The sequence below is a fragment of the Pimephales promelas genome, chromosome 9, assembly GCF_988280905.1.
Source record: "Pimephales promelas chromosome 9, fPimPro1.hap1.1, whole genome shotgun sequence".
Taxonomy (NCBI): Eukaryota; Metazoa; Chordata; class Actinopteri; order Cypriniformes; family Leuciscidae; genus Pimephales; species Pimephales promelas.
The window spans coordinates 5,599,518-5,616,973 of record NC_142777.1 but is presented as its reverse complement, the minus strand read 5'-3'; the positions used below and the strand labels follow the sequence as shown (position 1 = coordinate 5,616,973).

At 38.6% G+C, this 17,456-nt stretch overlaps 2 protein-coding genes across 2 annotated transcripts in view; both read left to right on the top strand.

Moving 5' to 3' along the window:
• hspa9 (heat shock protein family A (Hsp70) member 9) overlaps positions 1-10,885 on the top strand; it is a 30,512-nt gene extending 19,627 nt beyond the window's left edge. Inside the window, exons 11-17 of the mRNA XM_039694174.2 lie at positions 919-1,146; positions 5,313-5,417; positions 5,507-5,624; positions 6,002-6,096; positions 8,487-8,579; positions 8,664-8,804; positions 10,401-10,885. Of these exons, the coding sequence (XP_039550108.2) occupies positions 919-1,146; positions 5,313-5,417; positions 5,507-5,624; positions 6,002-6,096; positions 8,487-8,579; positions 8,664-8,804; positions 10,401-10,478 (858 nt within the window). The 3' untranslated portion in view covers positions 10,479-10,885. The remainder of the gene's footprint in view (positions 1-918; positions 1,147-5,312; positions 5,418-5,506; positions 5,625-6,001; positions 6,097-8,486; positions 8,580-8,663; positions 8,805-10,400) is intronic.
• A 2,115-nt stretch (positions 10,886-13,000) lies between these two features.
• On the top strand, positions 13,001-15,304 carry rhogd (ras homolog gene family, member Gd). Its single transcript, XM_039694175.2, has 2 exons — positions 13,001-13,090; positions 14,586-15,304. The coding sequence occupies exon 2, from the start codon at positions 14,611-14,613 to the stop codon at positions 15,184-15,186; it is 576 nt and encodes a 191-aa protein (XP_039550109.1). The 5' UTR covers positions 13,001-13,090; positions 14,586-14,610; the 3' UTR covers positions 15,187-15,304.
• Positions 15,305-17,456: the final 2,152 nt, after the last annotated feature.

The window sequence follows — 17,456 nt, the reverse complement described above, 5'->3', positions numbered from 1 at the left end:
AGGCACTCAAACAACAGTATCGAACTGAATCGTTCGAAACAGTTCATCTTGCGTCAGCGCTGAGCCACAAGTTACTAAAGTTACTCACTTTTAGACATGCCTGACAGTCGCCTACGAATCGAAATATAATCAATATCCTGAATTATATTTTACTCCAGTAACTCCAAAAGTTCGCTGAACCGAGACATGTTGGTGCCACTGTTGAGAGAAGTGATGAGCACGAGCAGCTGATACTGCGTATACCGAACGCACGGGGACAGCGGTTCTCGAATCACCAGTACAGAACCGAGAACTGTTTAGACTGAGCTTTGTGTGTTCTCTTCGTGCCAGTTATTCAGCCAATAATGTGTAGGGCTGTATATTGCATCAAAAATTGGGTCTAGTACTATATACAAATGTTTAATTGGCATCTTTTTTCAAACGACCCGACCGACCGCGACCCGAATATCATTAAAAACATTTTTGGATGACCCGTAACCGCGGGTGACCGCAGGCACCCGCTCATTTCGGATCAACCCGCGCATCACTGATGTGCATGCCATCAGCGTTTTTGAAGTTTGTGCAGTGATAACTTGTGCAATTTAAAAAGACATTTTTCAATGCTTGCACCTTGGAACCTATTTCAATGTTTGCTTCTTCGAGCCCCAGACACAGTTGGTGCGGGCCGGAGCGCGTTAAGGATTTTCTGTTAGAACGGCGTCATGTAAGCGGCCCATACGTTAATAACTAATATCTTTGCAACGGAAGTGAATCGATCAAAACTAACTTTAGCAGGACAATAACTTTATTCTAGAGCTGCTGAAAGCCTAAACAATCTGTTACTGTAATTTCCTCTCATCACTGTAAAGTGACAAACCATCTATCGTGTTAAAAGCGCTGTGTAGCTGAAGGTGACTGGACTCTTCCCTCTGTTCTCAGGTCCAGCAGACGGTGCAGGATCTGTTTGGTCGGGCTCCCAGTAAGTCCGTGAACCCGGATGAAGCCGTGGCTATCGGCGCTGCCATCCAGGGAGGAGTTCTGGCCGGGGACGTGACGGACGTGCTCTTGTTGGACGTCACTCCTCTCTCCCTCGGGATCGAGACTCTGGGAGGCGTCTTCACCAAACTCATCAACAGAAACACAACCATTCCTACCAAGAAAAGCCAGGTCAGTTCCTAAACGGGATGCAAGAAGCACTGGTGTGTTTGGATTGTGAAGACATTAGCTTGTACGTTTCATCGATTGGTAACTGAGATCATGTTATGTTTTTTCACCAGAGATACAAGTACATGCATGTGCTTTACACCTGTGTGTTTGTGTGGAGCAGGGATGAATACTTGTATAAAATTAAGCTACATTGTGAAGATTTTTTTATTGTTATTTGGCTTTAAATAATATTGACAAACTATATATCATTTGAAAGCTTACAATCTCTAGTTTCCATATTTGGTGACTGATTTTCAAAATATATTCCAGAGGAGCCATAATTTATCAATATGCAACAAGAATATTTTCATACTCATAAGGCGTGTTCAGACCTTTATTTTAAAATAGCAGTAATCATGAAAAAATGGTAGATACCTCAGTTTGTTTTCATGCCAAAAGTTCAAAAGATAGAATCCATTCAATTATTTTGGAAAAAAAAAGGTCTGAAAAGTTTGAAATATCAAGAAAAAAAATAATAAATTCACCATTTGTGACGTGGCAGCTAGCTATGACTTACATGCGTGTTCTTTGTATGTGTTTCTTAGAGGTTCAATTCATTTCAAAATCTGCCAAACTTCCCATACTACTTCTGAATAGGATCTCTACTTCAGAAATTGTATGAAAATTGTGAAAATAATGGTTCATATCACTCAAAACACGAATGGAAATGCAGGCGCCCTTATATGGGCAGTAATGGAGTCTGATTGTGCCCTAGTGAAATAGTTTGGTACTGCGCTCAAACAAAATCTTACTGAAAGCTAATTTTTTTGAGATATCAACCTAAAATTTGAAACACAACTTGTTCAGATTTTTGGCTTTGATCTTTCTGCCGTTTTAGAGTAGCCCAGGTTTTGAAATGTATATATTTTATGTAAAATATGAATAATTAATATTTTTACATTGTACATTTCCATAAACTCAAACTTCTATAACTTTTTTCTTTTTTTTCACTTTCTTAATTTATTTCACTTCTACAAAAATCTGCCAAATGTCTTCTTTAAAACAAGACCAATCATATGTCTATATTCCAAAGCATTCTTGAATTACAACCATTTAAGTTCGAAATGTGCATTTTCATGTCTATTCAAAAAAGGGGGGGTGACAGTTAAGAGGTTAAATTGTTTGTACACTTTGCTAAGTCTTGTTACTTGGTCCTGTAATGCCTAGTTCACACTACATGATTTTAAAACGTCGGGCTGAACTGTGCGGTTCACACTACATGACTTGCTCTCAGTGAAATCATGAGTGTTCAAGTTGTTTAGCTGTTCACACCACACAACACAACGTGATTGATCCACAACAGGAGGTAACTCACTACACGAGTTAACAACGCACTACATAGAGATACAACCACGATCGGATGATAAGAGCATATCATTTGTGACTCAATGAGAGCTGTTTCAGTACTATAGTACGGTCTAAATCCTGAAAATAATCAAACAAATAACGAGTTGACAACAACACGATTCTATCTGGTCTAGAAACCATGTTTTGTAACGAAAAACCACGCAATAAAACGAACCAGAAATGACTCGAAACTGCAGAGAAGAACACAACACGCGAATATGGACGTCAGACAGAAACTAGTGCTGCACACTGTTTGCTCGACGATCTGCTCTGAGAAAAAAAAATGCAAAAAAGAAAAAGTAAGATTTACCTGGTGTCCTCAACCCATGCGTTGCTATGATTGGCTGTACTCATGACATCACTGAGATTGAGATATTTTTCTGAGCTCGGTGACCTGTCTGCGAGCTGTCTTTGATGCGTTGTTGGCTCTTTCACACTAACTGATTGGCGAGCGTTAATCGTCCGCTAATCGCCCGCGATTTGCACGCGATAACACCCTGACTTGTCGGCGACTCAACGATTTGCAAATCGGGCTTAAATCGGGCTTAAAATCACGTAGTGTGAACTAGGCTTAACTTGCAAGACTGCATTGTGGGAAGAAGGATGTTTCCACAGTGTCACTAAACTTCAGTATCAGACGTGGCTTTCATTACCATTTTATTGAAACCGTCTCTGTCAATATAAAGAATGTAGAGAAATAATTTAGGCTTAATTTAGGCCTATAATTTAGGCTTTTATTCACATGAGTACATTGCTCAACTTCAGAAAACCTGGACTAAATAGGTGGAATAGGGTTTTAATGGAGGGACAAAAATATCGCAGGTTTCATAAAAAATGTCTTCATTTGTGTTTAGAAGATGAACAAAAGTTAAATGGTTTTGAAACGTATTATTGACAGATTTTGGCATGAAATTTTAATAACTTACACTACCAGTCAAAAGTTTGGCAACATTAATGGTTTTGAAAGTAGTCGCTTAATCTCATCAGGGCTGCATTTATTTGATCAAATACAGTAAAAACGGTAATACTGTGAAGTAGGGGTGTGCAAAGCAGCCGGTATTTGTATTTGTTAACGGGGGGAAAGTATTTGTATTCGAGTAAAATTCAAAATAGGCATAATATTCTTTAATTTACTTTATAATGTATGGATCCATTATAATAATTATGGATATGCAATATTGGTTGATGTTTTTCTATAAATCCAGCAATGAACATGTAACAAGAAAAGTCATTGAAAAGAAAATAACAGTCAGCCATTACCTCATGAACCATGGTTAAACCAACAACTAATGAAATAAAATTGTGAACATTATGAACCCCAACACCACGGCGGAGAACGCTGAACAGACAGAATAAGTTAGGGATAATGTATAGCGAGGAGATTGATTATGAGCCCGACGTGAAGCCCGAAGCCTAAATAAATCAATAATTTGACTCAAAATATGGATCTAAAAAGGAGTTTATTGATTTAAAAAACGATTGTATCGCTTCCGCTAAAAAAGAAAAATAGTCCGTTCTGTCTCTACGTTTAGAATCCATGGCAACGCTCTGTTGTTCATGGCAACGGTGTGTTATACTTATAAGCAGCGGCCTGTTATAATAACAGACCGCATTCTACATTAGAATTCAACCAAGCCATATAAGAAACAAATAATTACCGTTACCGAGCTAACAGAGCTACGTGAACAGGAGAGCACCCGTCTGCAGACGTCAATAATGGAATATACTCCCGATCAAACTCCGCTTCCCGAAAGTTATAAACTGCCTCCGGAACCTAGTTAAGGTACAAACATCTATTCAACAAAAATAGTGATGCAGTTAAGTGTTTTTTTCGCTCAGCCGAGCCCTCTCTGTTGCTGTGTGGAGCAGCCTGTGTCAGTCACCTCTTCCTGAACGTCACTCACTCAACTCGCGCACTGCGGCCTCGTGAGGAACGCAGCTTTTTGATATAAAATATTTCTTGTTCCCGAATACAAATATTTTTTTAAGTATTTGTTCGGAATAAGTATTCGTAAAAAGCACATTATTTGTGCCTTTCCGAATACCGTATTCGGATTCGGCTCCACCCCTACTGTGAAGTATTATTACAATTTAAATAAACTGGTTTCTGTTGTAATATATTTTAGTGTATATTATCAGAATTTTCAGGATCATTACTCCAGTCTTCAGTGTCACATGATCGGTTTCCACAAAAAAAGGAAGCAGCACAACTGTTCAACATTATTATTCTTACTAGTTTCTTGAGCAGCAATCTGCATATTAGAATAATTTCTGAAGGATCATGTGACACTGAAGACTGGAGTAACGTTGCTGAAAATTCAGCTTTGATCACAGGAATAAATTACAGCTTAAAATATATTAACCTTAATGTTTCCAAACTTTTGACCGGTAGTGTATGTAGGCAAAAAATGCTGTTTATTATGATCATATTGATATCAATGAGAAAGATTGGTTAAATGTCATTTGGTGAGAGAAAGAAAAACTGTGAAACATTTCTAGAGTATTCAGTTAGCGAAAAGAATAAATAATAATAATAATATTTTATATACTTTTTTTTTTCTTTTTTTTTAACATTACGATTTCACTTTTTGCATCTTTTGTACATTTTCCATTTTCGAAGTTGCGATGGCCAGTAGTGGATATGAAGGTTACTCTGATTTTCATTTCAGGGCCTAAAAGGAGATTTATGATGAATCTTTTTTTTAAGCTATGCATTGCTCAGCCCTATATAATGCGTGAATATTAGCATGGACTGACGTCGGTGGTCTGTCTCCTCTCAGGTGTTCTCCACCGCTGCTGATGGACAGACTCAAGTGGAGATCAAGGTTTGTCAGGGAGAGCGAGAGATGGCTGCGGACAACAAGACTCTGGGACAGTTCACCCTGGTAAGTGCTCTGGGGCGAAACATTGACATGCTGATTTACAATTCGGATCCATTCACGGCTCGAACGCTGCGTGTCTGTGTTATGAACAGGTCGGCATCCCTCCTGCTCCTCGTGGCGTCCCACAGATTGAAGTCACCTTCGATATCGACGCTAACGGGATTGTGCACGTCTCCGCTAAAGACAAGGGTACCGGCCGAGAACAGCAGAGTAAGTCTAGACCGAACCATTCTCAATTGTTAAAACTATATAACTATGTAAAAATTTGCTCCATAACTTTCTAATGGAGACTATTGGTCCATGTTAGCCAATTGGTATTTACTCACTGTAATGCGACCTGTAGTAATGCAGTTCATGGTAATGTTGTAAAGATCACGTAAATAAGAGTATCTTTGTATTAAATCTATGAAAGTCATTGGCGGTTCACTGGAAACTCAGATATTTTCTAGCATGCAACTTTCCTTTTTAACTCGAGCACACATTACACAAGTAAAATACGTTGTGAATATCATCACATGTAGAATTTGAGTCTTAATGAAAGATATTAATCTTGCTTCTGCTTATTTTTTTGCTTTCGCTTCATTCAGTTGTCATCCAGTCGTCTGGTGGCCTCAGCAAAGACGACATAGAAAACATGGTGAAGAACGCAGAGAAGTACGCCGAGGAGGACAGGAGGCGGAAGGTAGCGTCTGACTTTCACAGTTCATGTTCAAATTAGGGATGTACCGATACCACTTTTTCACTTCCGATACCGATGCTGCAGCTTTGGCTTTTGCCGATACCGATATTAATCCGATATTTTTATTTTATTTTTAAACTAATAAAAAATATAGCAATTTTCTCAATTAGCCCCTTAAAATATACCTCCAGTGTGTGTATGTATATATATATATATATATATATATATATATGCAGCTACTTCAGTACTTAAAGCTAGCTATAGCTACCAACAGGTTTAAAGTTAAAACAATTTAAACAGCAGCATCCTACATTGTAAATACCAGTACAGTTTTTTTTAAAGCAAGTAGAATTTCTATAATTGTGTGTTAAACTCATTATCACTCTGGTGTGTGTTAAACACAATCTACAGACAGCTTCATAATAAAGATAAACAACAAATCCCCAAAATATATGATCATAATCAATGACAAAAAATGCTATTATAAACTAGATTAGTGAATAATAAATATTGCTCTTTGTATTGTTGTGAAATACATTCATGAAAAACAATATAACAAAAATTAAAAAGAGAATTATTTTAGATATAGCCAAAGACTACTAAAAATTTGAGACATGTTTTAAGTGTATAGCACAACTATTTAATGAGGCAGCAACATTAATAATTATTAATGTTAATAAGCTTTAATTGCGTCACTGCATTATGATATGAATGACTCCAACACAGTGCGGCACAAAGCGCTTATGCGCATTCCGAGCGCAGAATGATGCGCTTGAAACCACGTGGAGTAACAGCACGCAGCCGAGTATGCACCCTATGCATGCTGCGCGTCGAGTCCGCTTTGAAAAGTTCAAAGCATAAAGGAAATACATATTGATGGACAGTGTATTAAACAGTATCTATCTATGCAATCGTTTATTGAGCCTTTTCTTTAAAGGGCCATAACAGCAACACTAATATCGGTATCGGCCATAACAGCAATGCAATATTAATATCGGTATCGGCCATAACAGCAATGTAATATTCATATCGGTATCGGCCATAACAGCAACATTAATATCGGTATCGGCCATAACAGCAATGCAATATTAATATTGGTATCGGCCATAACAGCAATGTAATATTAATATCGGTATCGGCCATAACAGCAATATTAATATCGGTATCGGCCATAACAGCAATGCAATATTCATATCGGTATCGGCCATAACAGCAACATTAATATCGGTATCGGCCATAACAGCAATGTAATATTAATATCGGTATCGGCCATAACAGCAATGTAATATTAATATCGGTATCGGCCATAACAGCAATATTAATATCGGTATCGGCCATAACAGCAATGCTGTATTCATATCGGTATCGGCCATAACAGCAACACTAATATCGGTATCGGCCATAACAGCAACACTAATATCGGTATCGGCCATAACAGCAACATTAATATCGGTATCGGCCATAACAGCAACATTAATATCGGTATCGACCATAACAGCAACATTAATATCGGTATCGGCAATAACAGCAATATTCATATCGGTATCGGCCATAACAGCAATATTCATATCAGTATCGGCCATAACAGCAATATTAATATCAGTATTGGTCATAACAGCAGTATTCATATCGGTATCGGCCATAACAGCAACATTAATATCGGTATCGGCCATAACAGCAACATTAATATCGGTATCGGTCATAACAGCAATGCAATATTCATATCGGTATCGGCCATAACAGCAATATTCATATCGGTATCGGCCATAACAGCAATATTCATATCGGTATCGGCAATATTCATATCGGTATCGGCCATAACAGCAATATTCATATCGGTATCGGCAATATTCATATCGGTATCGGCCATAACAGCAATATTCATATCGGTATCGGCCATAACAGCAACATTAATATCGGTATCAGCCATAACAGCAATATTAATATCGGTATCGGCCATAACAGCAATATTCATATCGGTATCGGCCATAACAGCAATATTCATATCGGTATCGGCCATAACATCAATATTAATATCGGTATCGACCATAACAGTAATATTCATATCGGTATCGGCCATAACATCAATATTAATATCGGTATCGACCATAACAGCAATATTCATATCGGTATCGGCCATAACATCAATATTAATATCGGTATCGACCATAACAGCAATATTCATATCGGTATCGGCCATAACAGCAATATTCATATCGGTATCGGCCATAACAGCAATGCAATATTAATATCGGTATCGGTCATAACAGAAATATTAATATCGGTATCGGCCACAAATTTTCACATCGTGCATCCCTAGTTTTGAGGGTGGTCTTGTTTGTGGCACCTTGAAAGCTGTTGCAACCTTCTTTTTTTTTTATTTCAATTCAAAGGATCGTGTGGAAGCGGTGAACATGGCCGAGGGTATCGTTCACGACACCGAGTCAAAGATGGAGGAGTTTAAGGATCAGCTGCCAGCCGATGAGGTCCGACTCTTCTTCAGTCTGAAGTGCTGAAACTCCAGTAATGTTCAGAGGCCTTGAATAAACGTTTGTGATCCGTTTCTGTAGTGTGCCAAACTGAAGGAGGAGATTGTTAAAGTACAGGAGCTCCTGTCGCGGAAGGACGCGGAGACGGGAGAGAACATCAAGCAAGCCGCCTCAAACCTGCAGCAAGCGTCACTCAAACTCTTTGAGATGGCATATAAGAAGGTACAATCAATCATGTTACCCTTTACACATTATATTTTCTGATAAACTCGTTTTGACTGATTTTGTCAATCAGTGGACTATTTTGAGAGCGTTGAGGCCCGTTCACTCTGAGGACGATTATAACTAACAATAAAGATATAGTTTTAAAAATCCTTCTGAATGTAAAAGAGTCCACACCATAAACGACTATAACGGCACAGAGAAACTATGGTTTTTCTATGTTTTTTAAGCTTTTGAACAATAAATATATTGACAGCCAACCAGAATCCGTCCTGCTTTGAAGAACTCGAGCGTTTAAACCAGCAGAATACAAATCTGTAGCACGCTGTTATTATAAACGATGTCATTGTGCGTTGGTGTGGACGATAAATATTAGGTTTCAAAAAATAACAAAAAAAGGAATCGTACCATTATCCCCCCACAGTTGGATAATCTCATAATGAATCTCTAATGTGAGATGACAGAGTTCCCCTATGCATCTGTCCCCTATGCCCTCTGCATGTGTTAGTCTGTTGCTGACATCAGTGTTCAAATCAAACTTTATTTATTAAGCACTTTAATACGACCGAAGTGCTGTACAGAAGAACATACAAAAACAGAACACACAATACATAACTCATAAAAATTAAGAAACAGCACATATGGAAAAAAAAGCCAAGCCTTAAACACTTCAACAGTTCACTTTTCAAAAATCTTTTGCTGATAATTTACTCACCCCCATGTCATCCAAGATGTCCATGTCTTTCTTTCTTCAGTCAAAAAGAAATTAAGGTTTTTGATAAACATTCCAGTATTTTTCTCTATATAATGGACTTCAATGGGAACCAAACGGTTCAAGGTCCAAAAGACAGTTTCAGTGCAAACCGCAAACTGTTCAAAGGGCTTTAAACGATTCCAGGCGATGAATAAGGGTCTTATCAAGCGAAACGATCGCTCATTTAATAAATAAATAACAAAGTTTAAGTTTTATAAGCTCAAATGCTCGCCTTGCTCTGTTCTGTGATGCGCGTTCGTGACTCTCCTGTTCGAACTCGTTCATCAAAATGAATGAATCTTTTTTCGAGTCATGACTTATTCATCGTCTGGTGTCGTTTAAAGCCCTTTGAACAGTTTGCACTGAAACTCTCATTTGAACCTTGAACCGTTTGGTTCCCATTGAAGTCCATTCATATGGAGCAAATCCTGGAATGTTTTCATCAAAAACCTTCATTTCTTTTTGACTAAAGAAAGACATGGACATCTTGGATGACATGGGGGTGAGTAAATTATCAGCAAAAGTTTTTTGAAAAGTGAACTAATCCTTTAAGTTAATTTTGTCTGCAGTTCAACTCAAACTCAGTGCTTTACTGTCAAATGGACATTTCCAAAAAATAAACATTATTAGTTACTGCACTTGCAAACAATCAAAACAAAAGTCATTTTATGGTTGTATTACCTTTTATAATTAAAAATCCCTAAAGTGTATAGACTATTAATAGTGATTTAAGCTGGTAAAAACAGTTTCTGGCATCATCTTTTACACCGGAGGTGTTTTTTTTTTTTTTTTTGGGCCTGAAGTATCCGCTTATCTCCTGAATGTGTGTGTGTGTTGGTCAGATGGCGTCAGAGAGGGAAGGCAGCAGCGGCTCGAGCTCAGGAGGAGACAGCGGAGAGAAGAAGGAGGGCCAGCAGTAAATCCTGTGAGCCTGGAGTTACTGTGGGACTGAACGTTTCTCTGAGCAGCGTACGCAAGATCTTCTCACACATACTGTGTTTTTGACAGTAAACTCTACAAAACAATATTACCATGTCTCCTCCTCATCCACCTCCCTTAATGTCTAGAAGCTCCGATTCATTCGTGTCTGCTGAAAATAATCTGCATCGATCTTGAAGCAATGTTGGATTCAGCCTGATGATAGATACACATGCTCATCGTAGACGCGAGCCTTCAGCCTTTCAGACGTGCATTCCAGCCACCGGCCTCTGTGTTTTGTGTTGTGACGTCTTTAACGATATATCTTTGTGTTTAGAATAATGTTTCAAAAACATTGGCGTGTGTTGTGGATGAATGAGGCTGAATGTGTGTCTGAACGGCTGTAGGATGTCTATGTCAGCAATGGGTATTTATAAAATCAGGACTTCAAGAGATCAATGTTTTCTATTTAAATACAAGAATATCAGTTCTGTCCATCAGTTCAGCTCTGAAGTTGCTCATTTGTATATTTCAAGTGTGAGCTGGTTAATTTGGAGAGTGTGAAACTCAATCGAATAGCTGATTGTTTAATCTAACTGTCATATTTCTTCCTGTTAAATTTGCTGATCACACCAGCAGGTTTATATAGAGCGCACATCTACGACAATATGACTGTCCTTCCGTAACGGATGCTGTTAATGAGGGATTGATGGACAGATATGTGCTGATTTGTCGAGTGCACAGGAAACGCTAGTGGAGGTGAAGTTAATGTCTAACCCACCTTTACTCGTGATTTGAGCTGGGGTTTTTTTTTTTTTTTTTAAACCAGTGTTATGTGTTGCTGTTATGGATGATTGTGATTTACTTGAAAGAAGCCAAGCTCTGAACGGAGGGCCTTTTCGGTTCATTGGTCTCATAACAGCACGATGTAACACACAAAAGCCCATCTGCTCTGTGCTGTTCGACACACGACTTTCTGGTTCATTAAAGAAGAAGAATCTGTAACCATAGAAGCTCTGTACAAAGGCTGATGTCTGTTGAAAATGTTAAATGTTTAAAATGATGATTTAATGGCTTAAAAAAAATATAATATTCCAATGCAGTCTTTTATAATAAAAATTTGTGTTTGAATTCGTATGTGTGTATTTTTCAAATGTTTTCAGGGAATGTCAACTGGAAAGCTTGCCTTGTTCACATTAATTGATTTATTTGCTGACTGGTTGTTTTTGGAGTGGTACGTATAAGCCAGGGGTCGAAACACAGCCTGCTGTGTTTACTTCTGATTGTTGTCGAAAGTGCTTTGGAACCCATTCGATACTGAAATTTTACAACGGTTTATTGGGGGTTGAATAAAATGTATTTAATTGAAAATTGACAGTGATCCACAAATTCCTTAAATGCTGTGCATAAGCTCAATCAATTAGGCTACCAATCAGTCAGTTTTAAAAATAAATACAAAACTTGTCCTAATTAAAATAAAGCATGTAATATAATAATTTTGCTGATAATTTACTCACCCCCATGTCATCCAAGATGTCCATGTCTTTCTTTCTTAAGTCGAAAATAAATTAAGGTTTTTGATAAACATTCCAGGATTTTTCTCCATATAATGGACTTCAATGGGAACCAAATGGATCAAGGTCCAAATGAGAGTTTCAGTGGAGCTTCAAAGGGCTTTAAACAACACCAGACGACGAATAAGGGTATTATCAAGCGAAGCGATTGGTCATTCAATAAATAAATATCAAAGTTTAAGTTTTATAAGCTCAAATGTTCGCCTTGCTCTGTTCTGTGATGCATGTTCGTGACTCTCCTGTTCGAACTTGTTCGTCAAAATGAACAAATCTTTTCCATAGTCAACTCGTTCAGTATAAAACTTGGTTATTTATTTATTAAATGAGCGATCGTTTCGCTTGATAAGACCCTTATTCATCGTCTGTAATCGTTTAAAGCCCTTTGAAGCTGCACTGAAACGGTCATTTGGACCTTGAACAGTTTGGTTCCTATTGAAGTCCATTATATGGAGAAAATCCTGGAATGTTTTCATCAAAAACCTTAATTTCTTTTCGACTGAAGAAATAAATACGTGGACATCTTGGATGACACGGGGGTGAGTAAATTATCAGCAAAAGTTTTTATTTTGTAAGATCTACTGCTTTAAGAATTATAATTCGCTCACATGAATTAATTTATAGATTCTCTGCTGCCTCGATGTGTCGAACTGACTAGTGCTGATATTTCGAACACTGGAACTCTTTCTTTAGTGATATTTCTTACTTCACATACAATAAATGTAGACTACTATTATACATAAATATTATTTTAATGCTAGAGGACCTTGTCCTGAAAAAATGTTTGAAGGGTGATTTAAATACGTAACGTTACTAATATTGTCAAATATTTAACCCATTAAGTTTCAAGTACACAAATTAAATCTGAGGTACTTTTCATAACAAGGGTTCAAGAGAATTAAACGAGTTCTTGGCTTTTATTATGACACTGTGTTTTTCTGCAGCTTCCGTAAGATCACGGTGCGCGAGTTCACGGCGTGAACTTCACGCGAACGCGAGTTTGAACGCCAGTCGGACAGGCGCGCGCGAGGATCTCTGAGGCGGTGAGAACTTCTTGAAAGTCATTTAATAAGTTGTATTATCGTGTTAGTGCTTGAATGAAGACTCGTGTTGGTTTTGGTGTTTAGTTGCTGCGTAAAACAAATGTTACTGATGTGAGAAAAATACAGGAAATACATGTTGTCATTGGGCGCGCGCAGGAACTCCCATGTCAAATCTGTGAAAATAGTGAAGTGATTGAACTGCGTTCATGCGCGTCAAAACTGCAACAACTTTCTTATTTATTATTAATATTATTATTATAATTGTATATTGAAAAGTGCGTTCGGGCCGTTTATTGCCAAAGCGTCATTACACTAAGTTAACGCACAGCAGTAAAATTAAAATAATAATAAAAAAAAATAAGATACCCGAAATAATGATAAGAACAGTTATTACAATGTACAGTAAACTAAACATTATTATAAATGATATTATAGCGGAATAGTTGTATTTAATCGTCGTGTGAAGTGTGGATGTGTGTTGAGACAGTCACTGCTAATATAGCAGCTAAGCAATGTCACAGTCTGTAGAAACTGTTTTCAAAATGAAGGAAGGGTTCACTTCTCTAGCATTAACACATCGTTAACAATATGTGCTGGTGTGTTAGTTAAAAAACTTTAATATGAATATAAGGCTTTTTAAGTGACTTGTAAACTTTTGCGATAGCTAATCTAACGGTTAGCATTAGCCGCTTCCGCAATAACAGTCTGTCAGGTCTAGAGCCCTGATGCCACTTTACTAACCTAAGAGTTTGAGTCAGTTAATTAAGTTTGCTTGTTTCAAGGAGCAATTTAGTGATCTGGTTTCTGATTCCCAGGCTTTTCCACAAAAAAAATCCTGAGTTGAATAAAATGTGACAGGATTTCTATTGCATTTATAATGTATTGTTTTGATTCAGTCAAGATGCTTAGCATCCGTTTCAAATTATGCTAGCAGTGGAAATCCTGTAAACTGTCTTCAGGATGTTTTGACTGTGATTTGAAACACAAGGTCGATTTGATTTTCTCAATATTTATCTCAATTCCTCGATCAGTTCTTTATGATAAAGCATGAGTAGGCCTACATGCACAAAAATTAAAACTGAATTACAGTTATCATCTAATTTTACATGATGACCCTAAATTTTAGGGTCATCATGTAAAGTTTGTAACATCCTTTGGTTAAAATTCCTGAATGGTTGTGTAAAACACCCTTTTTATCTCAAAAACAGCAACCCGTTTCGATGCAAGTCTCTTTAAATGATAATGAGGGGGAAATAATACTGGAAATATCCTATTAAGGGACAGTCCATCAGCTGTCGTGTGCGGAGCATGAGCAATATGACATCATATTTCCCAGAAACAGCTTATTATTGAGAGTGTTTAGACTTTTTTTGATTATTAAAAAAAGAGCGAATGGATTTTCTTCATTGTGTGGTGGCTGTGTCCACACACTGCAAAGACTTTCAGCAATTCTGCGCCCCATGACCCCTTTAACGCCTCCTTGACTTGCTTGCAGGTGCCGCTGCCCGTGTGGACGCAGAATGCAGACCATTAAGTGTGTTGTGGTGGGAGACGGTGCGGTGGGCAAGACGTGCCTCCTCATCTCGTACACGACAAACGCCTTTCCCGAGGAGTACATCCCCACTGTGTTCGACAACTACAGCGCTCAGATGAGCGTGGATGGGCGCACGGTCAGCCTCAACCTCTGGGACACGGCGGGGCAGGAGGAGTACGACCGTCTGCGCACGCTCTCGTACCCGCAAACCAACGTCTTCATCATTTGCTTCTCCATCGGAAGCCCTTCGTCGTTCGCCAACGTTCGCCACAAGTGGCACCCGGAGGTGTCTCACCACTGTCCCAGCGTGCCCATCCTTCTGGTGGGCACCAAGAGGGATCTGCGCTCGGATACGGAAACGGTGAAGAAGCTGAAGGAGCAAGGGCTCGCTCCCACCACCAACCAGCAGGGCGGCGCTCTGGCCAAGCAGATCGGGGCCGTGAAGTACATGGAGTGCTCTGCGCTCCTGCAGGAGGGCGTGCGGGAGGTGTTCGTCGAGGCCGTCCGCGCCGTGCTCTACCCCGCCACCAAAAAGAATAACAAGAGGTGCGTGCTCTTATAGTCGGACGTGAACTCATAAACACGCTGTGATCCTGGTGTTTGTATCCTTGTCATCTTGCCCTCTCTTCTAGCTCTTAAAGGACTTCCTCCGGCTCACTGATTTTGACGTGTTCACTCCACATTCCTCGTAAAAATGCAGTTGCTTGCCTATCGTTCTGATGATTAATAACCATTATTGCCAGTTCCACTCACCGAAAGACACATCAGAATGTGTCCGTCAGGAGTGTGTAGAGCTGGATTGTGGCTTTATTACTCTCTTGTCCTGTGCCTTCCGATAAATGTGCAATATGATAAAGACTGAATGAGTTCGACACATCAGAGTCCCTTTCCGAGAGGTTTCCCAGCCAAATATTTGATGTGCCTTAGTAATTATTATTATTACCTGTACCTGTTCAGTCATCACAAAAGCAATATTTGGACAGGTTGAAAAAAAGAAGAGAGGATTGTATTGGATGCGATGATGATTTTCATGTAGAAAACTGCAGGATAGCCTATATTTTACTCCACAATCAAGAAAAAATGACTATACTTTCCATAATGAAACAAAACAAAAATTTTTATAGCGTTCAGATTTTTATTAGATATACAAGAATGAAACTCTTCCTGTCCAGACATTTAAACAGATTTTTTTCTTTTTAAAGATGGTACAACAAATACTGTAATGCTGTACATTTCCAGTGATAGTTAAGAAATGCAAAACTTTTTAGTGGTCCAAAAAGATTTTTACTTGTTATTTTGGGATTAGATATGACCCTTAATGGTGTTTTTGAGATTAAAGGAGTAGTTCACGTTTAAAAAAAAACTTTTGCTGATAATTTACTCACCCCTGTGTCATACAAGATGTCCACGTCTTTCTTTCTTCAGTCGAAAAGAAATTAAGGTTTTTGATGAAAAAATTCCAGGATTTTTCTCCATATAATGGACTTCAATGGGAACCAAACGGTTCAAGATCCAAAAGACACTTTCAGTACAAACTGCAAACTGTTCAAAGGGCTTTAAACGACACCAGACGATGAATAAGGGTCTTATCAAGCGAAACGATCACTAAAACACAAACCTTTTTTTTTTTTTTTAAATAAGTGATCGTTTCGCTTGATAATGGCTGATCGTTTCGCTTGATAAGACCCTTATTCATTGTCTGTCGTTTAAAGTGTCTTTTTGACCTTGAACCGTTTGGTTCCCATTGAAGTCCATTATATGGAGAAAAATGCTGGAATGTTTATCGAAAACCTTAATTTCTTTTCGACTGAAGAAAGAAAGACATGGACATCTTGGATGACATGGGGGTGAGTAAATTATCTGCAAAAGTTTTTTTTTTGTTGTTGTTAAAAGTGAACTACTCCTTTAACCCATGATCCTGAGAATTGTGCCTCATGTGCTTCTGTAAAGGGCTTCTTCCTGCGGTTAAACAAGTATTATATTAGTACTGGTGTCAGGACAGCAGCCCATTTTCTCTTCTCCGCACACGCCGTACTGTAATTCACCACGAAGCCTCGAGTTGGACTCGCCTGAATCCTAGTCTCGCTATCTGACGCTTCACAGGAGTCGTCGACGCCTCATTCCTCAGAGCCAGCGAACGGCTCGCCCTCGCTGCGCTGTGTGACAAAAACACTGATTATCTTTCAAGCCCAAAGACTGAGCAGCAGGCATGCGTGATCCGCCGGGTCCACAGTGCAAACAAAAGCAGCACTCAGACCTGTGTACGACTTCCACGCATGCTTATAAATGTGTGTTTGTATTGTTATTATCAGCCAAGGAGTTATTTTCATGTGAGGTTGCATGTTCAATAAGAGGTCTGTCGACTCGTGTTCTGGCCACTGCATTTCAATATCCTCATCTCACACGCAGTGTTATTGTCATAAAAGTGACTGTTCATCTCAGCACTGTTCAATTAATGGTGGCAGGCAGTCGTGAACTGCAGTTATGATGTGTGTAACGTGCTTTAATAACTGGAAGCCGTGGTTAAACATTTTACAAAACTGACAAAATTGAATGACCGACTTTGTGGAAACCTGTGACTCGCTTTAAAAAGTTAGATGACCGATGTTTTATAACTGATTTTTAAATATCTGAGCATTTTTTTTACATTTTGAACTTTTTGCTTTTTCTCACTTGTCTGCCCAGCATGGCCAAAGAGTGCCTTGGATGCAAAGATTTTAAGTGTAATAACTGGACCTGACACGAGTCTCTCGTTAAATCCAGGAGATTCAACTAATCATTCCTCGTGTTGATTTAACGTGAGTGTTGCCGAACTCGATGTAAGCAAACCGT